Source organism: Balaenoptera ricei, chromosome 3 (genome assembly GCF_028023285.1).
Source record: "Balaenoptera ricei isolate mBalRic1 chromosome 3, mBalRic1.hap2, whole genome shotgun sequence".
Taxonomy (NCBI): Eukaryota; Metazoa; Chordata; class Mammalia; order Artiodactyla; family Balaenopteridae; genus Balaenoptera; species Balaenoptera ricei.
This window is the reverse complement of record NC_082641.1, coordinates 119,456,096-119,482,877: the sequence shown is the minus strand read 5'-3', so window position 1 is coordinate 119,482,877 and position 26,782 is coordinate 119,456,096. Positions and strand designations below refer to the sequence as shown.

The following is a 26,782-nucleotide window of genomic DNA, read 5'->3' as shown; positions in this document are numbered from 1 at the left end:
TATTCTTCCAGAGTTTCCCCTAACTAGCCTCAGGGAAAAAAAGATATTTATTTTTGTATTCCCTCATTCATTCACCCAACTTAAACCTAATAGAGTATATTTGGCTTTGGACATAGCTAGATCTAGGCAGCTCAAATGATGTCACAGGGCTTTGTATCTCTTTTCTATTGTTTCTACTTTTCTCACTGGCAGCTCTAAGCTTTCCTGGATTTCACAGCTCAAAATCCCTGTAGAAGAAAGGTATCTCCCCACAATACCAACATAAACCCCAAGGAAGACCTGAGTCATCTGCTGTAACAGTGAGTCATGTTTTTAATCTCAAGACACAGAAAACTCTACCAGCAGTGGCTTAAATAAATACCACACGGATATTTGTTATTTCCTTAGAGGAAGTCCAGAAGTAGAGGCCTAGCACTTGTCAAACATCAAAGACGTAAGTTCCTTCTATCCTCCACTCTACCTTCATGTTTATTGCCTCATAGTTATAATATGGCTTCCCCAGCTCCAGGCATCACATCTGCCTTCACCACAGGAAGGAAGGAAAAGGAACAGAGACTGCATAGACGAACTCACAAGCAAAAAATCTGGGGTGGGAAGGGACTCACAATTCTTTTAGTTAGCCAACTTTAGTTCCAAAACAAGAGGATGGAAGGATGGGTATGGGTAACAGTTTAAACACAGGCATGGAGTGGGAGGAGCCTGAGGAGGGCAGAAGTTTAGGGTAGAGAGTATTTCAGGGTTAGAGAGAGAGAGCTGTAAGGAGGGTAGGAGGAAATAAGGGGTATCGGTAACATGGCTAGCCATGCTATGCTATGCTAACACAGTCAGCCATCAGTTTCCCCAGGAAATTGGTTCCAGGACCCCCACAAATACCAAAATCCATGCATGCTCAAATCTCTTACATAAAATGACACAGTATTTGCATATAACCTACATACATCTTCCCATACACTTTAAATCACCTCTAGACTACTTATAACACCTAATATAACGTAAATGCTATGTAAACAGTTGCCAGGCACAGAGCAAATTCAAGTTTTGCTTTTTGAGAACTTTCAGGAATTATTTTTTGAATATTTTCCATCTGAGGTTGGTTGAATCTGTGCATTTGGAACCACAAATATGCAGGGCCCACTGGTTTTCATTTAATGCTTACAACAGCTACATGAGGTCACTATTGCATAATTTCCACTCAATTCCCAAGTTCCAGATAAGAAAATGAAGAGTTGGAGAAGCTGAGTCACCGGCTTGAGTCACTCACTCAAGAAGTGGATATTGGTAAGACCAGAATTTAAACCCAGGCCTTCCTGATTAGTCCGTATGCACAATCAAGAGCCTCCAGACTTAACAGACACCTGCACTGGTTCCCTACAGAAAGGGTAACTCTGGAGAAACAGGCCCAGTTAAAGTCACATGAAGTCACTTCCTGTACCATCTGAGGGCAACTGCTGCAGACCTGGAGGTATCATCTGAAGTGTTTGGAGACTGGGGTGGGAACCTCACTGTGAAACATCTGCAATCCTCAGGCTGAGATGAGATTTCCAACTGAATTAAAAAAAACAAAAAAACAAAAGACACCCACACCAACACTGAGGCCAAAGAACAAGTCCCTCAAACTGTGTTAGCTCCACCGCCCGGGCTCATCAGGGCCTCACCATTAGAAGCCCACTCTCTCAAGCTGCTCCGCAGCCGCAGCGAGGCCCAAGGAAGAGGCGAGCCGAGTCACGGGAACTGCAGGATGTGGTCGCCCAGCTGACTGTGGACCACACGTGTGGTGTGTTCTCATTTCTGTAAAATACAATGTAAGGATATTCACGAAAAATCACTGAGGATGTAGTCTAACCTGTTAGCAATGATTACCTTAGGGTGGGGAGTAGAGGAGACCAGGGACCTACATTTTTCTCTAGTTCATAGTGCTGCAAAGATGGATTTTTTTTTTTAAGGTAGAAAAATCCAATTATATTTAAAACAAAAAAGCAGTAATATCTAGGTAAATAAATGATATCTAAAAAAATAAACTGAAGGCAGAGCCAAGCCCAGCCCTAGAGGAAGCGATTCTGCTCTTCCTCCCGCGCCCCACCCCTAGCACTGAAAACCCTGCCCCAGCCCCCGGCCTTGGGGACTGCATCCCTGGGAGCGACCTGGGGACCCCCCCAAGTCTCCCTCCTCCACCAAACCAGTCTCCAAGCCCCGCCCCCCACGGCTTTTCCGGGGCCCGCACAGCCTCTGGCCCGCCGGGCAGAGTCCTCCTTGGAGCCGCGGCCCCAGAAGTCAGCCCCGCGGGCGGAGCGCGGCACCGCGTGACCTGCAGCCACATGACCCACGCGGGGCGGGGCCGCCAGCGCAGTCGCTGCATCAGCCGCGGGAGGCGTCCGCGTAAGTGGGGAGCGGGGTCCGCGTAAGTGGGGAGCGGGGTCCGCGGGGACTCTCCTCGCGGGCGGGCGTCCGGGCGCTGCCCAGCCTCCGGCAACCTGGGGCCGGGACTCCCAGCGATCCGCTCGGGTCCCCTCCCCGGGAGGGGCGATGGGATCGCCACTGGGGTGGGGGAAAAACTCCTGTACCCCACGGACCGCGGATCCGGCCACCTCAGCCTTGGCCTTCCCATTCTGATTTGACCGCAGTGTTGCGGGGAGGACTAAACGCCCTCCTTCCAGAGCGATTACCTTTGCCGCGTGTTCTTTGGGGGAAACAGGATCTGCAAAGCAAGGCAGGCCGGTGGGAGCGCCCCTCTCTGGTACTGAAAGAGAACACACCTTTCCAGGCCTCCACCTGCTCTAGTGATCCAAGATGATCCCATGACCTTCCCACGACCTTCCCAACCCCCATCCAAGATGATCCCATGACTCTTCCTATTGAGGAAGAGTTCAACAGTAGAGTATCTAGCCAGGTGGGGGTTGTCGAGGGGTGGCGAAGAGGGGCCTGGGTCGAGCTGCAAGATAATAGCCAACATGTTATATTGAATACTATGTGGTTTACATGCATCTTCTTTCATATTCACCATCATGAAATTTGTCAGGTAGGTGCTGTTGTCCCCATTTTCCCGTAAGAGAAAACAGGCTCAAAGAACTTGGGTCCTTCACCAAGGTCCTGCAGTTGATCAATGGAGGAACCGAGATTAGAACCCAGGTCTGTCCCACAGCAGCGCCTCCCGGTGGGTAGTGGAGGCACTTGGCCCAGCTTGTCAATGCTCTGTGAACTTCCCCTTCCAGGCTCAGACAGCATGGAGAGAAGGGCTTCTCCCCTCCACCCCTTTCTCCTTATCCCTTACCACTGATTCCTTTTGTCACGTACCCCTGCAGGACAAGATGAAGCTCATCATCCTGGACCACTATTCTCAGGCCAGTGAGTGGGCAGCCAAATACATCAGGAACCGCATCATCCAGTTTAACCCAGGGCCAGACAAGTACTTCACTCTGGGGCTCCCTACTGGTGCGTTGTGGGATGGGGAGGGTGGGCGAGGGCATTATGGGCTTTTAAGGGGCCAGGTAGGTAGGCTCATTCAGCCAAGGGACTGCAAGGAGGGCTCTGAGGTACTGGCCCTATGAGTGAACAACTCCCCTGCCCCCAGACATACGAAACAGAGGACCCAGCTTCCTCTGGGTTGGTTTGTTGCTGCCTGCTCCTGAAGAGTCCTGGAGTAGAAGGGATCTTGGTTAGGCAGGAAAAACTTTGATTTTTAGCCTATATCCTAAGCCAGCCCTGTCAGTCAAGTTTCCTTAACAGAATTAAGTCCTAATACCTTAAGGCATACGTTTTATGTAATGAATTAATTTCTCTTCTCTGCATCTAGAGCGCTACTAACTAAGCACCATCCTTGGGAGAATTGAGAAGATAGTCACTCAACGCATTTTCTGTAAGGCTTAATTAAACACAGGACCTAAGTGAAAAACAGTCCTAGTTTCTTTAGGGAAAAAATCAGAATGTTGCCTTTATGGGAGGATATCTTGAACCCAGTTTTTCAAGGCAAATGTTCTGATTATTTCTTTCAGAAGTGGGGTGGATTTGCCTCAGTGACCAATCCACTATTGCAGGAGTCTTCAAGCTTTTTCTGTATACGGCCAAATAATAAATATTTTACCCTTCACTGGCCATACAGTTTCTGTTGCAGCTACTTAACTCTGCCCTTGTAGCTCAAAAGGAGCCATAGACAATCCAGAGATGAGCATGGATGTCTGCCAGCACTGACGTTTGAGTTTATATAATTTTCATATATCATAATATTCTTTCGGTTTTTAAAAACTTTTAAAATGTAAAAACTACTCTTAATTTATGAGCTCTACAAAAACAGGCAGCAGGCCAGATCTGGCCTGTGGGCTGAAGTTTTCCGACCTCTGCTCTAGAGGTTTGTGGGAACACTATACTCAGGTAGGTATCTGTGAAACCACCAGCGTCTCAGGCTGTGTCGGGGCTGTGCTAACATCCTGTTTTCTAACTGTGGAGCCACCCTGGGTCAGAGTCTGGGCTTCTGCTGAAACCCCTCCCCGTTTCCCCATCGTCTGCAAAATTAGATCTAAGCCCCTCAGAGTGTTGTTCAGGGCCCTCCAAGACCTGGCCCCTTCCTGACTGTCACACTTGAACCAGCACAGCATTTCCATACGGGTTCCTTGGAACATTCCTACTGTTAGTTGAAGCACCCTCAGAGTTCTGGGTGGAAGCCACAGAAACCGACTCTGGCTAACTTAAGCAGAAAAGGAATTTATTGGCTAGATATTGGAAGCTCACAGAATTGATGGGAAGGCTAGAAGTTTGGAAGATGGACATGATGAAGCTCAGGGGGAGGACAGGGAAACTGTGTGGCTCAGGCATGGCTAAGACCATGTCACAGGGATAGGCTGATGATTATGTGTGGATGGGGCTGCCACTGTCATTCATTCAGCAGATATTTATTTAATACCTGCTGTATGCCAAGTTGTTCTAGGTGCCAGGGATACAGCAGTGAATAAAAAGAACACAAATTCCTGCCCTCCTAAAGCTTGAATTATGGTGGGAGAGACAGATAATAAACAAGTGAATTAGCAAAATATAGAATATGTTAGATGGCGATAAGAGGGAAGGAGAAAAATGAAGCAGGGAAAGGGGCTAGAGAGTGTTTAGGCAGAGGTGGGAGTTACAGTGTTGGATATGGGGGCAGGGAAGGTCTCTGAGAAAGTGACACTTGAGTAAAGGCCTAAAGAGGTGAGTTAGCTGTGCAGATACCTGAAGGAGAGCATTGCTGGCAAAGGGAACAAACACCATGTGCAAAGGCCCTGAGGTGGAATTGCTTGAAGCAGGATTCCTGCTGGGGAGAGAGTTAGCCAGGGGCCAAGTTATATAGAGCCTTTGTTGGGACTGATTATAACTCAGAGTGAAATGAAAAGCCATTAGTGGGTTATGAAAAGAATGATCTGATTTGGGTGGGGCTTTTTTCCTTCCATCTTTTTATTTTTAAAAGTTTCATGCATTCAGAAAAGCTGAAAGAATAGTACAGTACCATCTACTTAGATTCACCAACTGTTAACCTTTTGCCACAATTGCTTTCATCTCTTGTGGCTCATGTTCTGTCTGTATACACACACATACACACACACATTTCTTATGAGCCACTGGAAAGTAAGGTCCAGAGATCCTGACACTTTACCTCTAAATCCTTTAGTACATATCTCCTCAGAATAAGGACAGTCTCTTACATAACCACAATACTATTATAATACCTAAGAAAATTAAAAATCATTTCATAATATCATCTAATATACAGACTATATTAAATTTTTTCCCCTAATTGTCCACATTTATTTTTTATAGTTTTTAAAAAAAATTAATCCCAGTGTCCAGTCAGGCTTCATGCATATTTAGTTTCTTAATCGACAGCAGTCCTCTTGCCTTTTTATGGGTTTTATGACTGACTTTCTAATGAGACTCAACTCGGGTTTGCTGCTCTGAGGGGAAGTCTTCCCCAAACCCACAGGCTAGCCTGTACCACAGCCGACATTACTGCTTCGGGTCCCCACACCTAGACAGTGAGCTCTTCCAGGGTGGCTGCTCACTTCTCTGTGTCCCCATCACGTACCTCTCATGTACTGGTTGCTCAGGGAATGTCATGTCAGTAATTAAGCTTGACATTCACTCAGGTGCTAATCACAGTCATTTCAATCACCAGTGTGCTGAGTGCTAGGGATTCAGCCGTGAACAAGACAGACACAGCCCTTCCCTCCTGGAGCCTATGGTCTAGGGGGGAAATAGGCATTAAACCAGCACTTAATGGGTGGCGGTTGGGATTGAGCATTGGGTAGGACTTCAGCTCTGACAGGTTCTCCTGGTGGAGCATCCCTGATTCATTCCCGGGCGCCCTCTGGGCTTCCAGGAGCTGGGGGCTGAAGGGGGTTCATGGCCGTGGCCTCTCTTGCAGGGAGCACCCCACTTGGCTGCTACAAGAAGCTGATTGAATACTACAAGAACGGAGACCTGTCCTTCAAATATGTGAAGACTTTCAACATGGACGAGTATGTGGGTGAGTCTTGGGAGAATCGTACTCCTCCCCTCACAGGATCGGCCCAGGAGAGGACTGGGGAGGTCTCAGGGAACCAGTGGCATTTGGGGGTAGGCTCAATTGGTGATACTATATCTTCCAGGCCTTGGTTCACTCAGCTATGGCATGAGGCTAATAAAGCTGACCTCATGGGCTGTAAGCGTTAAGTGAATACCACGTGTGGAAGCTTCTTGATCAGAGCAAGCACTTAATGAATTCCAGCATATCGCCTCCTCTGCCTCCTCCCCAACTCCATGCCATTTCTTTCTGGAACAAATGGCTGCAAATGGGATCTGGGGTCCCATGGCTGGGGTGTGTGACCCCCCCCTACACCAGTGTCTGTGTCTGGACTTTTTCTCTACTGTTCATCTTCCCGTCCCCTTCCTGCCAAGTATACTGGGAAGGGAGCTGAGACTGGTGTCCTTTCCACTGATGAAAAGTGGCACCTTGGGCTTCTGTCACCCTCTCTACCCCCACCATCATTTTGTAATGGTTTCACCTTAAAGATTCTTTTTTTTTTTTAATTGTGGTAAACTACACGTAACATAAAATTTACCATTTTAACCATTTTTATGTGTACAGTTCAGTGTTATGTACATTCACACTGTTGTGCAACCAATCTCCAGAACTCTTTTCATCTTGCAAAACTGAAACTATCCATTAAAAATCAACTGCCCATTTCCCCATTCCTCAGCCCCCTGAAACATGCACTTTAAACATTGTTTTTCTTCTTGACTGAAAAAAATCTTTTTTGGGAAGCTCTGAGATAATTCTCCAACCACTTGGTGTTCCAGTTGGGGTTCAGGCTGAGCAGGGTGTAACGGGGGGATGAACGGTGAGGTGGGAGGCACAGGGTAAGGGGTGTTCTTGCTTCCTTTCCTGATGGGCCCAGCCCTACCCCCCAGAGGCTAGCCCACCTCCAGAGGTCCAGACTGATCCTCGCCTCCAGCCATTCTCTTGTGAAAAGATCAGAATGAGGGCCCAGGCCCACGGTCATGGGCACAAGGACACCAGCTCAGCTTACTCCGAGTGGCTGGGGGTGAGAGGGCTAGTGCCCAAGGCTCCCTGATGGGCTCTTCCCTGAAAGTGTCTCTGGGGGTCTGGGGGTATCCTGGCATCCTTGGGAGGGTGCTCTTGCTCAGCCTGGCATGACTGAGTGCAGCCATGGCCCCACAGGCCTTCCTCGAGACCACCCGGAGAGCTACCACTCCTTCATGTGGAACAACTTCTTCAAGCACATTGACATCCACCCAGAAAACACCCACATTCTGGATGGGAATGCAGCTGACCTGCAGGCTGAGTGTGATGCCTTTGAAGAGAAGATCAAGGCTGCGGGTGGGATTGAGCTGTTTGTCGGAGGTGAGCGCGACACCGCAGCAGGTGTTCAGGGCAAACCCAGGGTGGCTGGAACATATGAGAAGGAGGACAAGACCCATGCCTGTCTGCAAACAGCTCCCTCTCTCTGCACCAGTGACAGTGGGGTCACTTATTAGCCTGAGGCAGCAGGGAAGGCACAGAGTGGGAGCCCTGGTGCCCTGCCCTGCCTCTGCCGCTCAGAAACTTTGTGATCTGGGGCATCTCCTCTTTCTGCAATTCGATGCCTTGTCTGTAAATTGAGGTATTTGGATTTGGACTCTGAGATTCTCTCTATTCCTTAGACAAGGTTTTATGGATCAGTCATGGAACTTAGTTAAACATAATCACAGACTCATGTAGTTCCAGAAGATTCTACCATCAGCCCCTGCATGCTAAAAATAGCAATTGAACCCCAGAGAAGTTTTGTGACTTGCCCGGGGTCAGCCAGCCAGAGCAGTGGAGAGAGGGTGGGGACCTAGGGTATCCTGCTCTCAGGCTTATGCGTGTTCCTGCCCTGAGTTGCCCTCTTACACTTCCGTCTGTCACGGCCTCTGGAGTCCCCCATGGGGGGTGGGGGTGGGAGGCTGAAGTTGAACAGTCTTTGCTCCAGATTTAACCCTTCTTTACTTCAAGGTGCGGAGGAAATGGCTAGGAGTGCTCATGTTCTGAGATTTTATAAACTTGGCAGCCCCTTTCCAGGCCCTGTGTATGTTTTCTTCGGTGTGACTCCAGCCCAGCAGGGATAGAGAAGTGGCAGGAGAGAGAGAAGTTACACTTGGATGATCTGGGGGGGCAGAAGCTTTTGGGATTGCTCCCTACTTAGCTTTCTGAGGGTGGTAGCAAGTTAACAATGTCTGTGTGTGCCTCAGCTAGAAATGAGAGGGGACGATCATATGCTTAAAGTGTACCTTTAAATGAATGAGGTGAGAGACACGGTTTTCAAGGATTTTTTTCAGACCCCAGGTGGGGAAGGAGAGATTGTCCATTCTTGAAATCTTGGATCCCTGGGACTGACAGGGCTGACCTGTCTCTTCTGGGCAGGCATCGGCCCTGACGGACACATTGCCTTCAACGAGCCGGGGTCCAGTCTGGTGTCCAGGACCCGTGTAAAGACGCTGGCCATGGACACCATCCTGGCCAATGCTAGGTTCTTCGATGGAGATCTCGCCAAGGTGCCCACCATGGCCCTGACGGTGGGTGTGGGCACTGTCATGGATGCTAGAGAGGTAAGGGTGCAAGGGATCCACAGGCCTTCATTGGGGGGCTGGACTTGGTTTTTGCTGTTAATTTCAACTATACAGGTACCACCTGAATCCATTTTATTAAAAATGAAGACATTGCAAATAAGGCTAAAATCCCAACTGACCCTATCACTGCTCTCCTTCCTCTCTGGAAGTAACCATTCTTCCCAGTGTGAGGTGAAACCTTTTCAGCACTGACTGCCCAGGAGGCCACAGGCTCCTGGTCTCTGCTTACCCAGCACCACTAATATCAGAATATGAATTTGTACCTGTCCAGGTACTGAGAGGGGCCCTCTGGTTCCCTGCAGTTGGTGGAGGCCACTGCTTGAAGGGAGCTCCCCCTGCAACCGCAGGATGCTTGTGGTTATAGCCCTGTGCTCAGGGATTCATAAATGTGGAGAAGTGTGATTGAAATAGTGTCTTGAACTGAATTGAGTCTTTCTATAGAAATTTGGGTGTCATTTGAATTTTTTGTAGTTCCAATTTCCTTACTTTCATTAGAAGCATTTTCTCTTCCTGATATATTCAGTGGGAAGCAGCTACAGACATTTTAGCTTTAAGTTTCTTTGCCCAAGTCTGTAAACAAACATGTAAATCATTGAAAAAGTTTCCCTGTCTAAAGTGAATTTTTGTGAAATGAGCGATGGCAGCAGATTTCTGTTGGGTAACCTTGAATCCGTACCTAGGCAGGTCATTCTGCTGTTTTTGGCCTTCCAGCTTATAAACACTACAGTTTGAGGGCTCTTCCTGTGGTGTGCAGAAAGGACCTGGGGCTGGAAATCTGGAAATTCTCTTTTTTAAAATGAGTTCTGGGGTCCTGAACAAAGAGTCACATTCTCTCTATGCCTCTGTCTTCTCATTTCAAGAAAGGAACAGTAAATCCTGCTCACAACTCCATGGCACAAGTGAATTACAATGAAAGGATATCTGGAATGCTGAGTTCTTTATAATCACTTTCTGGCACTTAACATTCTTTTTTTTTAATTAAAAAAATTATTTTATTTTATTTATTTATTTTTTGGCTGTGCCTCACGGCTTGCAGGATCTTAGTACCCTGACCAGGGATTGAACCCAGGCCCTCGGCAGTGAAAGCAAGGAGTCCTAACCACCAGACTGCCAGGGAATTCCCACACTTAACATTCTCGATATTTTAAGTGTTGAGGGGAGTATGTGCCTGTTTTACTTAAACAAAAAGCATTACTCCAAGTCACATGAGCAGGTCTAATACTCTGAACTGAAAGTGACCAGATTAAGGGGCAGCTTTATTGGAATTCAACCTTAGCAGCCACACAGATAACTCTCACCATTGCTTCCAAGACCTCCCTGGAGGCGCAAATCAGGACCCCTCTTTTTCTGGTTTGTCACTGTGAAAACTCACCCAACCTAGGGGCCCCGGGACCCAGCGTCAGAACTGTTGGGATAAGGCGTGGGCCTCTGTATGTATGGCACATCCGTTCACAGGGCACTTTCACGGTCATCATCAAAGGTGCCAGGAGGCACTATCATGTGGTGGTCAAGAGCGTGGCCTCTGGGTTAGAAATGACCTGGGGCAAGTTACTTAAACCCCCATCACAGAGTCCACTTCCTTATCCGAGCATGTAGGGATGACAATGCTCCCCATCTCAGGCTCCGTGTGTGATAAAGCACACAGAGCGTGGAGCAGTGTGCCACGTGCTGACGACTTACAATGACACATAAAAACAACAGTCCTTACAGTCGTTTTGGGCGGCCGCTGGAATTCAGGCGTCTAGACTCCCAGCTCCGCTGCTCCTTCTCCTCCATCACAGGCCTGTTTTCTGATCCCCAGGTGATGATCCTCATCACGGGTGCTCACAAGGCGTTTGCTCTATACAAGGCCATCGAGGAGGGAGTGAACCACATGTGGACCGTGTCTGCCTTCCAGCAGCATCCCCGCACGGTGTTTGTGTGCGACGAGGATGCCACCCTGGAGTTGAAAGTGAAGACCGTCAAGTATTTCAAAGGTGAGGGTGGGGTGGGTCAGGGAGTAGGTGGCCAAGTTCAGGTGCGCCAGGAGTGAGGAATGGATCTAACTTGCAGGCTCTGGCCACTTTGACAACTATGATTTTAATCAAATCAAACCCTCCTCTCAGAATACAGTTTTCTCTTCCATCCGTGACTATTTAAGGGTCCATTTCTAGAGACCTGTTTGCTCTGAGGAGGAGGAAAGAAAATGAAATGAAAGTTGTAGTTCAAGGGCAGTTTGATAATCACCTTGCAGTGATATTGAGCCTCAGGTTTTTTATATTTCCAGATCTTATACAGGCCTTTTCCTTCTAGTCAAGGCACTGAACTGTCATGCACATCTTTCTTTCTTCTACTTAAAGCGGACACTCACTGCTTTAAATAAACTTATGTGAAAATCCTCATTTACTGAGCAGGCAAATTAGGAATTTGTTTTTTTTTTTTTAAAGATTGATTGATTGATTGATTGATTAATTGATTGATTGCTATGTTGGGTCTTCGTTTCTGTGCTAGGGCTTTCTCTAGTTGCGGCAAGCGGGGGCCGCTCTTCATTGCGGTGCGCGGGCCTCTCACTATTGCGGCCTCTCTTGTTGTGGAGCACAGGCTCAAGACGCACAGGCTCAGTAGTTGTGGCTCACGGGCCTAGTTGCTCCACGGCATGTGGGATCTTCCCAGACCAGGGCTCGAACCCGTGTCCCCTGCATCAGCAGGCAGATTCTCAACCACTGCGCCACCAGGGAAGCCCTAGGAATTTGTTCTTTGATGAAAAGATTAACCTTTTAATGGCCAACTCTCCTAGAGATTGAATTTATAACAGTCCCATAGATTCTAGCATTCATTAGGAATAACAAATTCTTTTCCTGTTCTTAGGGTGTTTATCATTTGGGCCCACAGAGAAAAGATGATGAGTATCAGTTCTAGGACAAAATTTGAGAGCCCCTGGATGTTACTATTGATAATCATGGAACTCTGCCTCTACCTGCATTAATGACTTTTGTTTTTCATTTTTTGTAGGTTTAATGCTTGTTCATAACAAGTTGGTGGACCCCTTGTACAGTATCAAAGAGAAAGAAACAGAGAAAAGCCAGTCTTCTAAGAAACCATACAGTGATTAGCCTGTGCTAATCCTAGTGTCAGGTACCTCATTGGGACAGGCAGGTCTTTCTGGAAATTGTCTTTAGGAGGACAGAATTGTATTTCTTTAATCTAGTACGGTTACTCCAGATAAGTGGGTGAACTTATTATTCTTGGCTATGCAGTGTGGAGTCTAGTCATGGAGTTTAGCTACTTTTTTGTAACTTACTGTTAATCAGAAAAAAAAAAAAAATCTCTCCATAATTTTGATGTCGGCCCAACTAGGGGTTTTTAGCTTTTTGTTCTGTCTCTGACACTGTTCACATGTACAATACACTCCTGCCAGTAAGTTCTATCATTATGTGCACTGATTCTCAATTGGGAGGGAGTTAGGGGCTTATGTATATGGAACAAAACCTCTTTGGAGAGTCCTGAGAGCCCCTCTTGAGCAGGCCTGCCCCTTATTTGGGAATCACTGTTTTAGATTAAGGAACAAACACTCTCAATGTCTAAAATCAGTATAAGGAAGTGGTCCCTCTGGTCAGTAACAAGTGCCATGGGAAGGAAACTATCCCTTATTTTCTTTCCCCAGTTTTTACTGCTCTTTCAGTTGGCCTTTCCGAGAACTCAGAGGACTCCTTGAGGGAGGATTTGGGTGGGTAGGACTAAGAAGAAGGCTTTTGCTGATAAACTCAGAGCCTCAAGGGGCCCAGCCACATTAAACTCTCCTCCATCAGAGACCTTCCAGCACCAGGAGGAAGGCGGAAACCCTTTTCCCACCAGAGCCCTGTGTTTTGTTCCAAGGTCTCACTGTGGCACCTCTCATACATGCTCTTTCATAAGTCCACAAGGCCAGCAGATACTGTCAAGTTCAGCGTTGTGTTCAGTCAAGGTGATGGAGCCAGGGCAAGAAGCTTAGCTGAGTTAGAAACAACACACGAGTGACATGTTCTACATCCCTAAGAGCTGAGTGCCAAGAAACATACCAACTGTTTCTAAAGTTGCCTAATGTCCTTTCCCCACTGAAAATACCCTGCCCTTCTAACCCTCCCAGGTTCGTGTGGCATGGTCTGATGTGCCCAGAACATCAGGAAATATGCTGATCATTTTGCTCCTTTATCCTTCACCCCTTGTTCACAAGCTGTCCACTGCTCTGCCTTCCTTTTACTCCTGTGCCTTGATGGTTTGGATGCTGCCTCCTCCTCCCTTTTTGTGCCCATTTGAAGCTGCTGCCGCCTCTATTTCTGGGAAAGATCTTTCAGAGCCTGGCTCAGGCCTCTCTTTAAGTGCTGTGTTTGGTACCAGCATTTCATCTTTAGCTTTTATACGTGATTGTGCTGTCATTCTGTTTTAAGCTAATGGATCAATGGACTTGTTTACAATATTTTCTATTAAATCCAGTATTTTCAAGTAAAATGTGTTGTTTGTGGACTTCCACCCCCAAAGGTCAGAAGCTGGTTTGGGTTGATATTTATATATTTTGAGAATAGCTAGCGAGCAAAGCTTCATACTCACTCCTCACAGCAGCTCAGCAGGAAGTCACAATCATAGCAACTGCTGATCTTCTTCAATCACCAGAGGGGAAAATAATCAAAATATTTCATAAAAATGAAGTGCCTGTGTGAAAAAATGGTAGGAATGAACAGATGAGCAATAAATTGTCCGATTCTGTCTCTACTTGGCATCCAAATGAAGATATGACTGTTAAATAGAATAAGGCAGATTTGTGACCAGGAGGGATATATCAACTGCAAGGTATGGAAAACAGATTTAAGTTTTTTTTTTTTTAGTTAAAAAAGTCAATATATGGGCTTCCCTGGTGGCGCAGTGGTTGAGAATCTGCCTGCTAATGCAGGGGACACGGGTTCGAGCCCTGGTCTGGGAAGATCCCACATGCCACGGAGTAGCTGGGCCCGTGAGCCACAACTACTGAGCCTGCGCGTCTGGAGCCTGTGCCCCGCAACGGGAGGGGCCGCGATAGTGAAAGGCCCGCGCACCGCGATGAAGAGCGGTCCCCGCACCGCGATGAAGAGTGGCCCCCGCTTGCCGCAACTGGAGAAAGCCCTCGCACGAACCGAAGACCCAACACAGCCAAAAAATAAATAAATAAATAAATAAAGTAGTTATAAAATTTAAAAAAAAAAAACAAAAAACAAAAAAAAAAAAAAAAAAAAAAAAGTCAATATAATGGAACATCTTGGGTCAACATAAACAACTAAGGTACAAGTAGAGGTTGAAAGAAGGGTTTACTTTTTTAAGAACTGTATTAAGATAATTTACATTCCCATAGAATTCACCTGTTTTAAATATAAATTCAATCATTTTTATTAAGTTTACGGAGTTGTACAATTCCTCACCACAATCCCTCTCTGTCATCCCCCAAAGCTCCCTACTCCTACCCCAGCCCAGGTGGGTATCTATCTAAATCTATAGATTTACCTTTGCTGGACATTTCACATATAAATGGAATCATACAGCAGACATCTTTTGGATCTGGCTTCTTTCACTAAGCATAATGTTTTTGAGGTTTACCCATATTACATGTAGCAAGCAGTCCATTCCGTCTTATTGCTGAAGAATATTCCATTGTATGGATATACCACATTTTGTTTATCCAGTAAAGAAGGGATTACATTTTAAGTACATATGTTAATAGGAAAAAAATCATATTAGAATGAAATGAGAAAGGATTTAGTGATGACAGCTAAACTGGAGATGTCGTATGAACTCAGGACCTTAAAAAGATCTGTCATGGGAAAAGAATCTTAAAAAGAGTGGCTATATGTATATAACTGATTCACTTCACTGTACAGCAGAAAGTAACAACATTAAGTCACCTATACGCCAATAAAAATTAAAATAATAATAATGATTTAAAAAAAAAAAAAAAGATCTGTCTTTCCCAGGCCAGTTTCCCTGGTGGCCCAACAGCCGTGTCGTCCTGCTACAACCAGCTCTTATGCAGATTAAGTGGGATGTATACTCCTGGGCCAGACTGGGCCTCTGATACCACTCAGGTCTTGGAGAGGAGAAATTATATGTTTTGGGGCAGGGATCACAGTGGGCCTGGAATATCTTGTTCCCAGAAAACAAGGATGCTTTAAAAAATGTCCGAGGTAGTACTGAGAGGACAAAGCAGCCCGTTTAATGAGACTCCTATTGGCCAGGTTGTGACAGTTTGATCAATAAAGAAATATTAAATACAGCTAAGTGGAAGAAGACATGCAGATGGCCAAAAAAGCACATGTAAAGATGCTCACCACCACTAATTATCAGAGAAATGCAAATCAAAACTACAATATCACCTCACACCAGTCAGAATGGTCATCATCAAAAAGTCTACAAGCAGGACTTCCCTGGTGGCGCAGTGGTTAAGAATCTGCCTGCCAATGCAGGGGACACGGGTTCAAGCTCTGGTCCGGGAAGATCCCACATGCCGTGGAGCAACTAAGCCCATGCGCCACAACTACTGAGCCTGAGCTCTAGAGCCTGCGAGCCACAACTACTGAGCCCGCGAGCCACAACTACTGAGCCCACGAGCCACAACTACTGAAGCCCATGCCCCTAGAGCCCGTGCTCCGCAACAAGAGAAGCCACCGCAATGAGAAGCCCGCGCACCACACGAAGAGTAGCCCCCGCTCGCCGCGACTAGAGAAAGCCCGCGCGCAGCAACGAAGACCCAACGCAGCCAAAAATAAAATTAATTAAAAAAAAAAAAGTACAAACAATAAATGCTGGAGATGGTGTGGAGAAAAGAGAACCCTCCTACACTGTTGGTGGGAATGTCAATTGGTACAACCACTATAAAGAACAGTATGGAGGTTCCTTAAACTAAAAATAGAACTACCATATGATCCAGCAGTCCCACTCCTGGGCATAATATCTGGAGAAAACCATAATTTGAAAAGATACATGCTCCCCAGTGTTCATTGCGGCACTGTTTACAATGGCCAAGACATGGAAGCAACCTAAATGTCCATCGATAGGAATGGATAAAGAAGATGTGTTACATATATACAATGGAATATTACTCAGCCATAAAAAAGAACAAAATAATGCCATTTTGCAGCAACATGGATGGACCTAGAGATTATCATACTAAGTGAAGTAAGTCAGATAGAGAAAGACAAATATCAGGATATCACTCCTATGTGGAATCTAATTTTAAAAAATGATATAAATGAACTTATTTACAAAACAGAAACAGACTCACAGATTTCAAAACCAAACATGATTATCAAAGGAGAAATGTTGGGGGGAGGGATAAATTAGGAGCTTGGGATTAACATACACACACTACTATATATAAAATAGATAACTAACAAGGACCTACTATATAGCACAGGGAACTCTATTCAATATTCTATAATAACCTATATGGGAAAAGAATCTGGAGAAGAACGAATATATGTATATGTATTGATATAACTGAGTCACTTCGCTGCACACCTGAAACTAACACAACATTGTAAATAAATCAACTATACTCCAACAAAATTTTTAAAAAATAAATAAATACAGCTAAGTGGAACAAGTTGAATCTATCTGTAAAACCCCAAGTGTGACACTCAAAAAGGAAATGGTAATATTAAGTATACATGGAGTTGTATTTCAGGAAGGGTGGATGGAATGTGCTTAAATTTTCATTACATTTAGTAAAAACAAGCAGCATGTTGACATAAGTGGGTGTCACCTCTCCTGTTAAATACGTCTGTTTATAAAGAACAGACGGATACAAGAGTCTAGCCCACTATCTACCCGCCCCTATCTATGGCTTACTCCCTTACTTCCTCAGGTCTTTGCTCAAATGTCATCTATCAGAGAGATCTTCCCTGACCCTCCGATATAAAATAGCAATCCTGATTCTCTATCCCTCTCTGGGATAGTTTCTGATGCCTCCTTCCTGGGAACTAAAATCCTTACTGTGATGAGATGCTAGTGAAGCATGCATAAGTTTCCAGTAAGACATATTGTGATAGAATCCTGGGTTATGAAATAATGGGTAAATAAAACAACATAGTAATTTGGATCTCAAGGGTGCTCTTAACACAAACTATTTTCCCCTAGTCCATTCGGTCTACTTAGAGAGCCCTAATTCATAATGTCTCAAGACTCTAATCCCTTTTCCTCCAGTTCTTCTCTGAGCTGATGACCTTGAAAATAGAAGCAATCAGGAAAGAACTTCCACAAGTTCCCACCATCACACACACCCGCCTGCCAGCCCTGCCCTCACTGTTTGCCCTCTTCCTGTCACTTGTTCCTTGGCCAGTCCCTCTGTGCACCAGATCCCATCTTCTCTTCCCTTCTTGAGGGCATTGCTCCAGCAAGACTCTCCTCTCGCACCTACAGCATCAAACTCCTTCTTTCCTGGATCACCCATATCAGAATACAAAACAAGCTTTAAAAACAAAACTCTTTACCCTGTTTGTCCCCTCCTATCATAGCTTCATTCTCTGATACCCTTTTCAACAAGCAAAATTTCTGGAATTACCTATACTCTGGCTCCAATCTCTCTCCCCCAGTTCTCTCTCTTTATTCTGGTATTCCCATTATGCACGTTACACACCTTTTGCAATTCTCACAGTTCTTAGATATTCTGTACCTTTTCTGTACCTATTTTTCTTTCATTCCTTTTTCTCTTTAAATTTCAGTTTGGGACATTTCAAGATATTGACATATCTTCAAGTGCAAGATTCTTTTCTCAGCTGTGTTCAGTCTACTGATGAGCCCATCAAAAGCATTCATTTCTGTTACAATGTTTTTATTTCTAGCATTTCTTTCCATTCTTAGAGTTTCTTTTGCTTACTTATCTGTTCTTGCATGTTGTCCACTTTTTCTGAGACCTTAGCATATTAATCTGGGTTATTTTAAATTCCCATTCTGATAACTCGAAAATCTCTGCCATGTCTGAGTTCGGTTCTGATGCTTGCTTTATCTCCTCAGATTATTTTTTTCCGCCTCTTAGCATCCTTGTAATTTTTTATTGAAAGTTGGACACAAGGTACTGGGTAATAGGAACTGAGATAAATAGGCCATTAATGTGAGGTTTTATGTTTATCTGGCTAGCAGCTAGGCTGTGTTTTAATGTCTCCTGTAGGTGTCAGAGGCTTCAATTTTCTTCAGTGTCTTTTGTTTTTGTCTCCCCTGTTGTCTTTGGGTTTCCCTAGAAACTCCTTCTTAAAATAGAGGCTGTGTCTTGCAACTGTTTTAAGAGCTGTAATCCACTGTTATAATACTGGAGCCCTATAGATGGTATAGTATTAGGGAGAAGCATTCTATAATCTTCTGGTTGAATCTGCTTTATTTTACTGGGCTAGAATCTCTGGGCTGAGACCTACAGAAGTTCCTTAGCCTTTTTTTTCTCCCCACTTATGCGAGCAAGGAAGGCTAGAGAGGGCTCAAACCATCCAAATGCCCTTCCCCTAGATCACAGAAGACTCCAGCAAAGTAATTTTCCTTGAGGGCAGGCTTCTGCCCTGGAAGCAAAGCTCTGGATATATTTCCAAATGGTTACTCCTCTCACCCCCAACCCCCCCACCGCCCCCACACCCCCAAACCCACCCCCCTACCCCGCCACCCCCCGGTTCCCCCAACAAGAGGGGATTCCTCTGCCATCTTCACAGTGGGAACATGATCGAGCTCCTGGAGGTAAAACCCACAGAAGCATGGGGGCCCCCTCAGGAAAGCTCCCAGGAGTTGTTGTTCTTGTTTTAAGTTGTAATAATTTATTTGATACTTGTTACAAATTGCTCCCCAGAGTTTTAAACTCTCAAATGAATCCACACTCAGCCCCCTAGCAATTCATTTAAATCCTAATTATTGCCTCAAGCAACTTCGACTTTGGGTGAGCTAATCTGTATTTTCTGCATTTTTCTGTCTTTATAGTTTTTGTGGAAGTTTGCCCTGTGACCTCAGTTCTCTGATGGATCGAAGAAAAGTTGATTCTCAGTTTGTTCAGCTTTTTTTTATTGTGAAGATACCCCATTATTTCTCAAACACACCCCAGATTTTCACCTCCCCTCCAGGGAAACAGCACTCATCAAGGCCACCAATGACCTCTACATTGATTGCCAAGTCAGTTCTTAGAGCGCATATTACTTGATCCATTTGCAGTACCTGACAAAGCCGACCCCTCCTTCCTTCAAATTTGACATGGCTTTCCAGGACATCACACTGTGCTGGTTTTCTTACCTTACTGGCCACTCTCAGTCTCCTTTGCTGGTTCCTCCTCATCACCCTGAATTCTTAGCATTTGCAGTGTCCCAAGACTCAGTCTTTGGACCTCTTCTCTTAAAACTCACTCTCTTGGTAATTTCATCCAGTCTCATGGCTTTAAATACAATCTATACATTGACTCCCATATTTATATCTCCAGCCTGAATCTCTCCCTTGAACCCTGGACTAGAATATCCAACTGCCTACCGAACATCTCCACTGAAATAACTATCAGACATCTCAAACTCATCTGTCCACAACTCAAGTCCTGATCTTCACTGGCAAACCTCTGCTACCTATAGGTTTCTCCATCTCAGCTATTCAAAAAGACCTAGAAATCAACTCTGATGCCTCACCTTCTCACATTGTATATCCAATCTATCAGCAAATCCTATTAGTTTTACCTTCAAGGAAGTACAGAATCTGAACATTTGTCAAGATTCCAAGTGCTGGTACACTCGTCCAAGCCATCTGTACTTCTCACCTGAGTCACTGCAGTAGTCTCCTAATTGGTCTGTTTCTGTCCTTGCTCACCCTGCTCCCCTAAAACGTAAGTCAGACCCTATCACACTTTGCTCGAAGTCCTCCAAAGGCTCCCATCACAGAGTAGAAGCCAAAGTTCACCCAAGGCCCTATGCAGTCTGTAGCACCACCCACTCCCATCCCACCTCTTAAAATTCTCCCTTCCTCAGTCTGCTTAAGTCCTTACTGGCTACCACACTGTTCCTGGAGCCCTCTACTCTCTTCTCACAGGTGCCCACAAGGTTCACTCCCACACTGCCAAGCCTTTGTTCAAGTGCTATGTTGATGAACTCCTCTCCACTCTTTAAGATTCCAACATCACTCGGCTTCCCTTAACACCCTATTCCTTCTCCCAACTTCTCTCTGTGGTGCTTATTTTCTGATAAACCATATGATTTGCTTAGCGTCTGTCTCCTTCTGCCAGAATTTAAGTTCTACAAGGGCAGGGAGATTTATACCTGCTTTAATCACTGTTACATTCTCAGCACCTAGGAAAATAGTAAGGCCCACTGTGAGGTGTTCAATAAATATTCGTTAAATGAGTGAATGAATACTAGAAAACACAATAGGTTACAAGAAGTGGAACGGGATTGAAAGTAAGATACACAATCACCTTTTAAATTTATATGCATTAAGGTTACATTAATATTAGTTTAGTTTGTTGATTCAATGAAAAAAATAAAAAAGAGCCAAGGAAAAGAAATAACTGTGCTGACTTTATACTTACCAACTTTGGCATCAGAATCTCACTAAATTTTCAATGTGTACAATATTCTCCAAAGCAACCCCTGGCTCTGAGAAATATGGGACTACTTGGAGTGGTAAATCTTTGGACTACCTGAATAATTGTGCAAAGACTAGACTATGGGTGCTGAAAGTTGATATTACCATAAACAGCTTTCTGACCACAAACTCTCAACCTGTTCTGCAGGCCGATGTTTTTTTTAGTGAGCCAAAGTTCAGGGAACAGACTATTTGGCTACTCTTACCAGTATGAGAGGGCACCACAGTTGTTACAATTCCTTGGTCTTACTTAGCAGCTTCAGCTATAACTTAATTTCTTTACTTCAGTGGTGGCAGGCAAGTGCTACTATCAGGAGTGACACTTTAATGTCACATCACAGTTGGATGTCAACTATGGTTCAAACAGTTTTAAGTGGCCTTACAGTTTTTGGTAATAGTGCTATTCCTGCCTTGCTTGTCTCATTAGATGCTATTCTACCTACCAAGGTGTGTAACAGACTATAATGAAACACAGTGAGGAAAATTAAAATCCCAGAAATACACCTGCTTCTATAACAAAGTACTACTCCTGTCATAAGCAGTTATTGCATTTATAACATGGGAACTGTTGCCACCTGCCGGTGCTGCTTATGATAAAATTAATACTTGGTGGGCTCTCTAAATTTTAAAATTCCCTTCTAAAGCAGGCAACCACATGAATGGCTTTATGATTATCATATTTGATTAACTCTAATTTTTTTCTCTGAACTAAAAAGTAGTAAGTATATTAATGAAATTCTAATGTAAACAAGAACCCTCTACTACTAAAAAATGACTTCGCTGACAATGCTATAGGTCTGGGAATACGGCTGCCAAGTATTTTCTGCCTTACCCATCTCCTCAACAGGAAGGGATGTAGCCACTAGATGCTCACTCGTTGGATTCAGTGTTTAGCTGAGGTGGCAGGCTAATCCTCTCACACTAGTGCAGAGCCTCCGTGAGTCCAGATGACCCACAAGTCTGATCAACTTGTCCAGTGTTTAATGATTTCCTCATGAAGCGGAGCAGAAAAATGACCATAACAGGCACACAGCCTAAAACTCCAGAGACAGCCAGTGTTCTCAAAAAAAAACTGATTCAAAGCTACAAAAAGACCTCAATCAAAAAAGAATTTCAGGGACTTCCCTGGTGGTACAGTGGTTAAGAATCCAACTGCCAATGCAGGGGACACGGGTTCGAGCCCTGGTGCAGGAAGATCTCACATGCCACGTAGCAGCTAAGCCCATGCGCCACAACTACTGAGCCTGCGCTCTAGAGCCCGCAAGTCACAACTACTGAGCCCACGTGCCACAACTACTGAAGCCTGCGCGCCTAGAGCCTGTGCTCCACAAGAGAAGCCACCGCAATGAGAAGCCCACGCACCGCAACGAAGAGTAGCCCCCGCTCGCCACAACTAGAGAAAGCACACGCGCAGCAACGAAGACCCAACGCAGCCAAAAATAAATAAATAAATAAATTACTTAAAAAAAAAATTCAAAGGAAATTAACAGCAATTCATAGAATGAAATTTCAAATTTCCAAAAATTATACTCATTAGTAATTAATGAGTGTGCAAAAAATTTTTAAATTGTGTGCCATTTTGCCCTATCAGATTGGCAAAAATAAGTTAATTTTAAAATAAAACAATAATCTTAAATGCTGGGGAAAAAAAAAGGCCTTCATGAAATGAAGCTAGATACACAAAACTCTTTGTTCTCTCATATACTTTCTTGATATACCAACATTCCACAAACCTATTTATTTCACAGGTCATATGAGGGGTTACCTCAATCTTCCATTTTACTCAGAGACAGAAGTACTCTACCCAAAACTATACCATCTTAAAATTAGCTCGTGACTCATGCCTCAAAACTAAGCCCTACTGTCTTTGTGAAAATTAAGGGGTGAAGATTTTGTACCTAAGGAAGAAACACTCAGTTAAACAAACAAATCTTTGAGACTAACGACCTGTTGTGTTATTTATTTATTTAATTTATTTATTTTTGGCTACGTTGGGTCTTCATTGCTGCACGCAGGCTTTCTCTAGTTGCGGCGAGCGGGGGCTACTCCTTGTTGCAGTGCGCGGGCTTCTCATTGCGGTGGCTTCTCTTGTTGCAGAGCATGGGCTCTAGGCGCACGGGCTTCAGTAGTTGTGGTGCGTGGGCTCAGTAGTTGTGGCTCGCGGGCTCTAGACTGCAGGCTCAGTAGTTGTGGCTCATGGGCTTAGTTGCTCCATGGCATGTGGGATCTTCCCGGACCAAGGCTCAAACCCATGTCCCCTGCATTGGCAGGCAGATTCTTAACCACTGCGCCACCAGGGAAGCCCACGTTGTTTTTTAAAATCATGGAGAAAAACCCTGCCATTTGTTTCACGAAACTAAGGCTTCTTTCCTACTTCCAATACATCATCAACATAATGTACAACAGCCTAAAATAAAATAATCTCTAGCAACATCAACTAGCCCATGAACTAAAGAGCTTCTGAGTGGCTAGTAGTGAAAGATGAATTGAACTCCTATCCAGTCACTGAGAAGAAGCACTCTTCTCAAGTATGTACTGTATAATTAGTTGTTTTAATTTCCATTTCTTATCTTCAACTTATTCTTTAAGTTAACTTTTGTTCTTATATTAAATGTGCTGAATCGAAGTCCATGTAGTTCAAACAAAATATGGGTCCTAAAATCTAAGTTCAGTCACAAGCGGAGGCGCTGTACTATGACTTTCTTCTGCTCATTTTAAGAATATGTGTTATATACCATATAGTTTTTAAATGTGATCAGTTGCCTTGGTGACAGAACACAGAGCAGCAACTCTGCTTTAATTATAAGACAATTTTTAAATAATTTTTATTTTTAAGATTAAGCATCCTCATTGACAATCCAGAAACAGTCCGTGCTCTTTGGATACACACACTTAAAATGGTTAAAAGTGATTCCCCAATTTTCAATGACAAGGCATGAAAAAAGAACATGTTCACAGCTGCAGCTGAATTCCTCTGTCCTTTTTTTCCAAAAATCTTATTTTGCTACCAAGCCACTCACCAAACCACAAGAAAAGACAATTTTTCAAAAAGCCAGCAAAACCCAGAAACAAGGATCTAGGTATCAAGCCAAAATTATCCCCTGAAACAGTGCTGTTGCAAAAAAAAAAAAAAAAAAAAGGATAGGAAGACAAATTTCCATAGCTCATTAGGGAAGCCCTTTAAAAAGAATTCAGAAAGTTAGGACTGGAACTATGGTGGTGCAGTGTTCAAAACGCAGATAATTAAAGTTCAGCTTGTTCGGCTTGGGAACATATTAGGCTTTCTCCTATCCCAGCAGAGGAAATAGAAATATGAGCTGCTGGAGCTAATATTAAAATTGTCCTTACCAATGAAAAGCAGGGCAAGAGTCAACAGAAAGAATGGAGAACAGAAGACAAGTCATTCTGAATCTAGGCTCTACTGCCTCTAGGAACAGGAAAGTTGAATAGGGCTGAAATTCTTCTGAGCCAGTATCAATAAATTCTAGACTGGGCTCAAAACCAGTGGACTATAGACCACTAATAAATATATCAGGTGACCCACAGTGTTTGTGGTATCAAAAAATATTTTTAAAATTATCTATAAATTTCTATTCTGAAAATCAGATCAAAATGACACTGGGCCATCCAATCAGCTAGAGTAAAGGGCTTCCTCCAAAGAAAATTAATTTAGCAGAAATTCTAGACTTGGCTCAAAAACAGTGGACTATAGACCACTAATAAATATAGCAGGTGACCCACAGTGTTTGTGGTATCAAAAAATATTTTAAAAATTATCTATAAATTTCTAACCTGAAAATCAGATCAAAATGACACTGGGCCATCCAATCAGTTATAGAGTAAAGGGCTTCCTCCAAAGAAAATTAATTTAGCAGAAATTCAGGTTGGAAAGAATGTAACATGGAGTAAATAACATCAGGCTCTCGGTACAATTTTAATAAGGCTTCTACCCACCTCAGCTGTAAGCAGTACTACTGAGGGAGCTCCCACAGAATGTCTTAGAGGGATGCTTCTCAAGAGATAAAAAGGACTATAAGTTTAACTCTTGACCCCTCTCTCCTTACCTAAAGCTTGGAGAAGAAAATAAATATTTAATTTTTAACTACTCAAAGCTTTGGGCACATTGTAATACTAATATTTTCTAGTTTTCATTTTCGGAACCTTTGGCTTAATATTTCCTCAATCATGTTGCAATGAAAAATGTCTGAATGTGCCTTAATCAGTAGTACCACATGAAAATATCAACCTTGTTCTCCCATATCTTCTACATAGGAAGAGGGAATCAATGGTACCCTAAATATCCTGCAAAGTTACTCTGTATACTTGACAAAAGATTAGGGCAAACCACTCCACTTCCATATCTTGAGCAGCAGAAGTTAACTAGTCTTCAACCTCATCTTCCCAAATATCTCCATTAACATCCACAGCATGGAACAACCTGGAAGCATAAAATAAGGCACATTTTAATACACCTGATAGAAACTGAATATAATTTCTTTCCTTTTCTCAAATATACTTTCTGCACTCTTCTGATAACATCTTTGTATATCTTTTCCTCTCCTTTAATCATTCCACTGGGGAGGGCTGAAATATGGGTCCCTTAAAGTTTATAGGAACAGCCCTTTTAAGGATCCAGACAACTCTCTAGGACCAAGCATAAACAACAATGGGAGACGGGTATCACAAAACTGATACTAAATGTGTACAATGTGTGGAATAAGCCAAGACTGGAAAATTCAGGCAGTCTGGAAGCTGAACTCCTTCAAAACACTAGAACTTTATTACACGCTAATCACTCCATCCTCTCCATCTTCACTGTCCTTGCACTCTCCATCTATAGAATATTTTTCAGTTGCCAATTTGTTTTCCTCCCCTTATGTTACTTAAAATTTATGCAGTTTTCAACACTATATTTCCAATGGTTCATGGGAAGAGTCTGTATCTTCAACTTATCTTACAGTTTCATAACACCAATGATTGATTGTAGGTACTCCACAGATGTCTATTAACAAAGATTATCAGCTGATGCTGAAATTGGAGCTGGTGGAGAACATGATATTCACATTGTGCCAAGGAATCACCCCATAGATCACTTACTAATAACAAAAAGAGAAACCTTTCCTTTACAATGGAACAAATGATAGAACTGAGCATCATACTAACAGTGAGACAGCCTGACATTATGGATCTGATGTGGTACAACATGAAGTACGTCACCCCTTATTAAGTATTCTTGCCAAAAATGTTACTCTAAATCTAGTCAAACTCCAGTCTAGAGCTAACTTCCACTTTACAGGAAATAGAGAGGATAGAGAAACAAACTCAGAGGTACCATGGAGAAACAAAACTCCAAAAGGTAAGAGGTTATACAGGACAACAGCCTGGACTCTTCAAAAAGTCAATGTTCCCCTCAACACAAACAAACAAACAAAAAAAAGGTGGCCAAAACTTTTCTCCATTAAGAAACTAAAGAGACAGAACCAAATAAAGTGATTGAACTTGATTAGATCCTGGTATAATAAAACAGCTTCAAGAGGTATTTTTAGGGATAGTTGATAAGTCTTAAATATTTTACTAGATGATAGTAAGCCATTGTTGTTAAATTTTTTGCGTTATTGTTGTTATGTAGAAGACTTTTCTTATCTTAGGAAAGACGTGTGAAAGCATATAGAGGGACTTCCCTGGTGGCGCAGCGGTTAAGAATCCACCTGCTGATGCAGGGGGCACGGGTTCGAGCCTTGATCCGGGAAGATCCCACATGCCACGGAGCAACTAAGCCTGTGTGCCACATCTACTGGGCCTGAGCTCTAGAGCCCGCGAGCCACAACAACTGAAGCATATGCGCCTAGAGCCCGTGCTCCGCAACAAGAGAAGCCACCGCAATGAGGAGCCCACGCACCGCAACCAAGAGTAGCCCCCGCTCGCCGCAACTAGAGAAAGCCCGCGCGCAGCAACGAAGACCCAACGCAGCCAAAAATAAATTAATTAAAGAAAAAAAAGCATATAGAGATGAAGCATCATATTTCCAACTTAGGGTCAAGTAGTTCAGCAATAAATTTAGAAAACAAATATGGCAAAATATTACCAATTGTTCATTTTCGTG

At 43.9% G+C, this 26,782-nt stretch overlaps 2 protein-coding genes across 11 annotated transcripts in view; one reads left to right on the top strand and one right to left on the bottom strand.

The window, feature by feature from the left end:
• The first annotated feature begins 2,217 nt into the window (after positions 1–2,217).
• On the top strand, positions 2,218–26,690 carry GNPDA1 (glucosamine-6-phosphate deaminase 1). Of its 3 annotated transcripts, none has more exons than XM_059917361.1 (7): positions 2,218–2,376; positions 3,300–3,429; positions 6,386–6,487; positions 7,682–7,864; positions 8,903–9,087; positions 10,910–11,084; positions 26,328–26,690. In XM_059917361.1, exons 2-7 carry the CDS (start codon positions 3,306–3,308, stop codon positions 26,348–26,350), a joined length of 792 nt encoding a protein of 263 aa, XP_059773344.1. In that variant the 5' UTR covers positions 2,218–2,376; positions 3,300–3,305; the 3' UTR covers positions 26,351–26,690. The 3 variants fall into 3 exon arrangements, with proteins under 3 accessions (XP_059773344.1, XP_059773343.1, XP_059773342.1); XM_059917360.1 differs by lacking the exon at positions 26,328–26,690 and adding an exon at positions 12,100–13,575 and having other exon boundaries at positions 2,223–2,398; XM_059917359.1 differs by lacking the exon at positions 26,328–26,690 and adding an exon at positions 12,100–13,575 and having other exon boundaries at positions 2,225–2,376.
• Positions 24,595–26,782, bottom strand: part of RNF14 (ring finger protein 14) — a 41,680-nt gene continuing 39,492 nt past the window's right edge. For all 8 annotated transcript variants that reach the window (XM_059917353.1, XM_059917357.1, XM_059917356.1 and 5 more), the window contains one exon: positions 24,595–25,117. In XM_059917353.1, the coding sequence (XP_059773336.1) occupies positions 25,060–25,117 (58 nt within the window). In that variant the 3' untranslated portion in view covers positions 24,595–25,059. The remainder of the gene's footprint in view (positions 25,118–26,782) is intronic.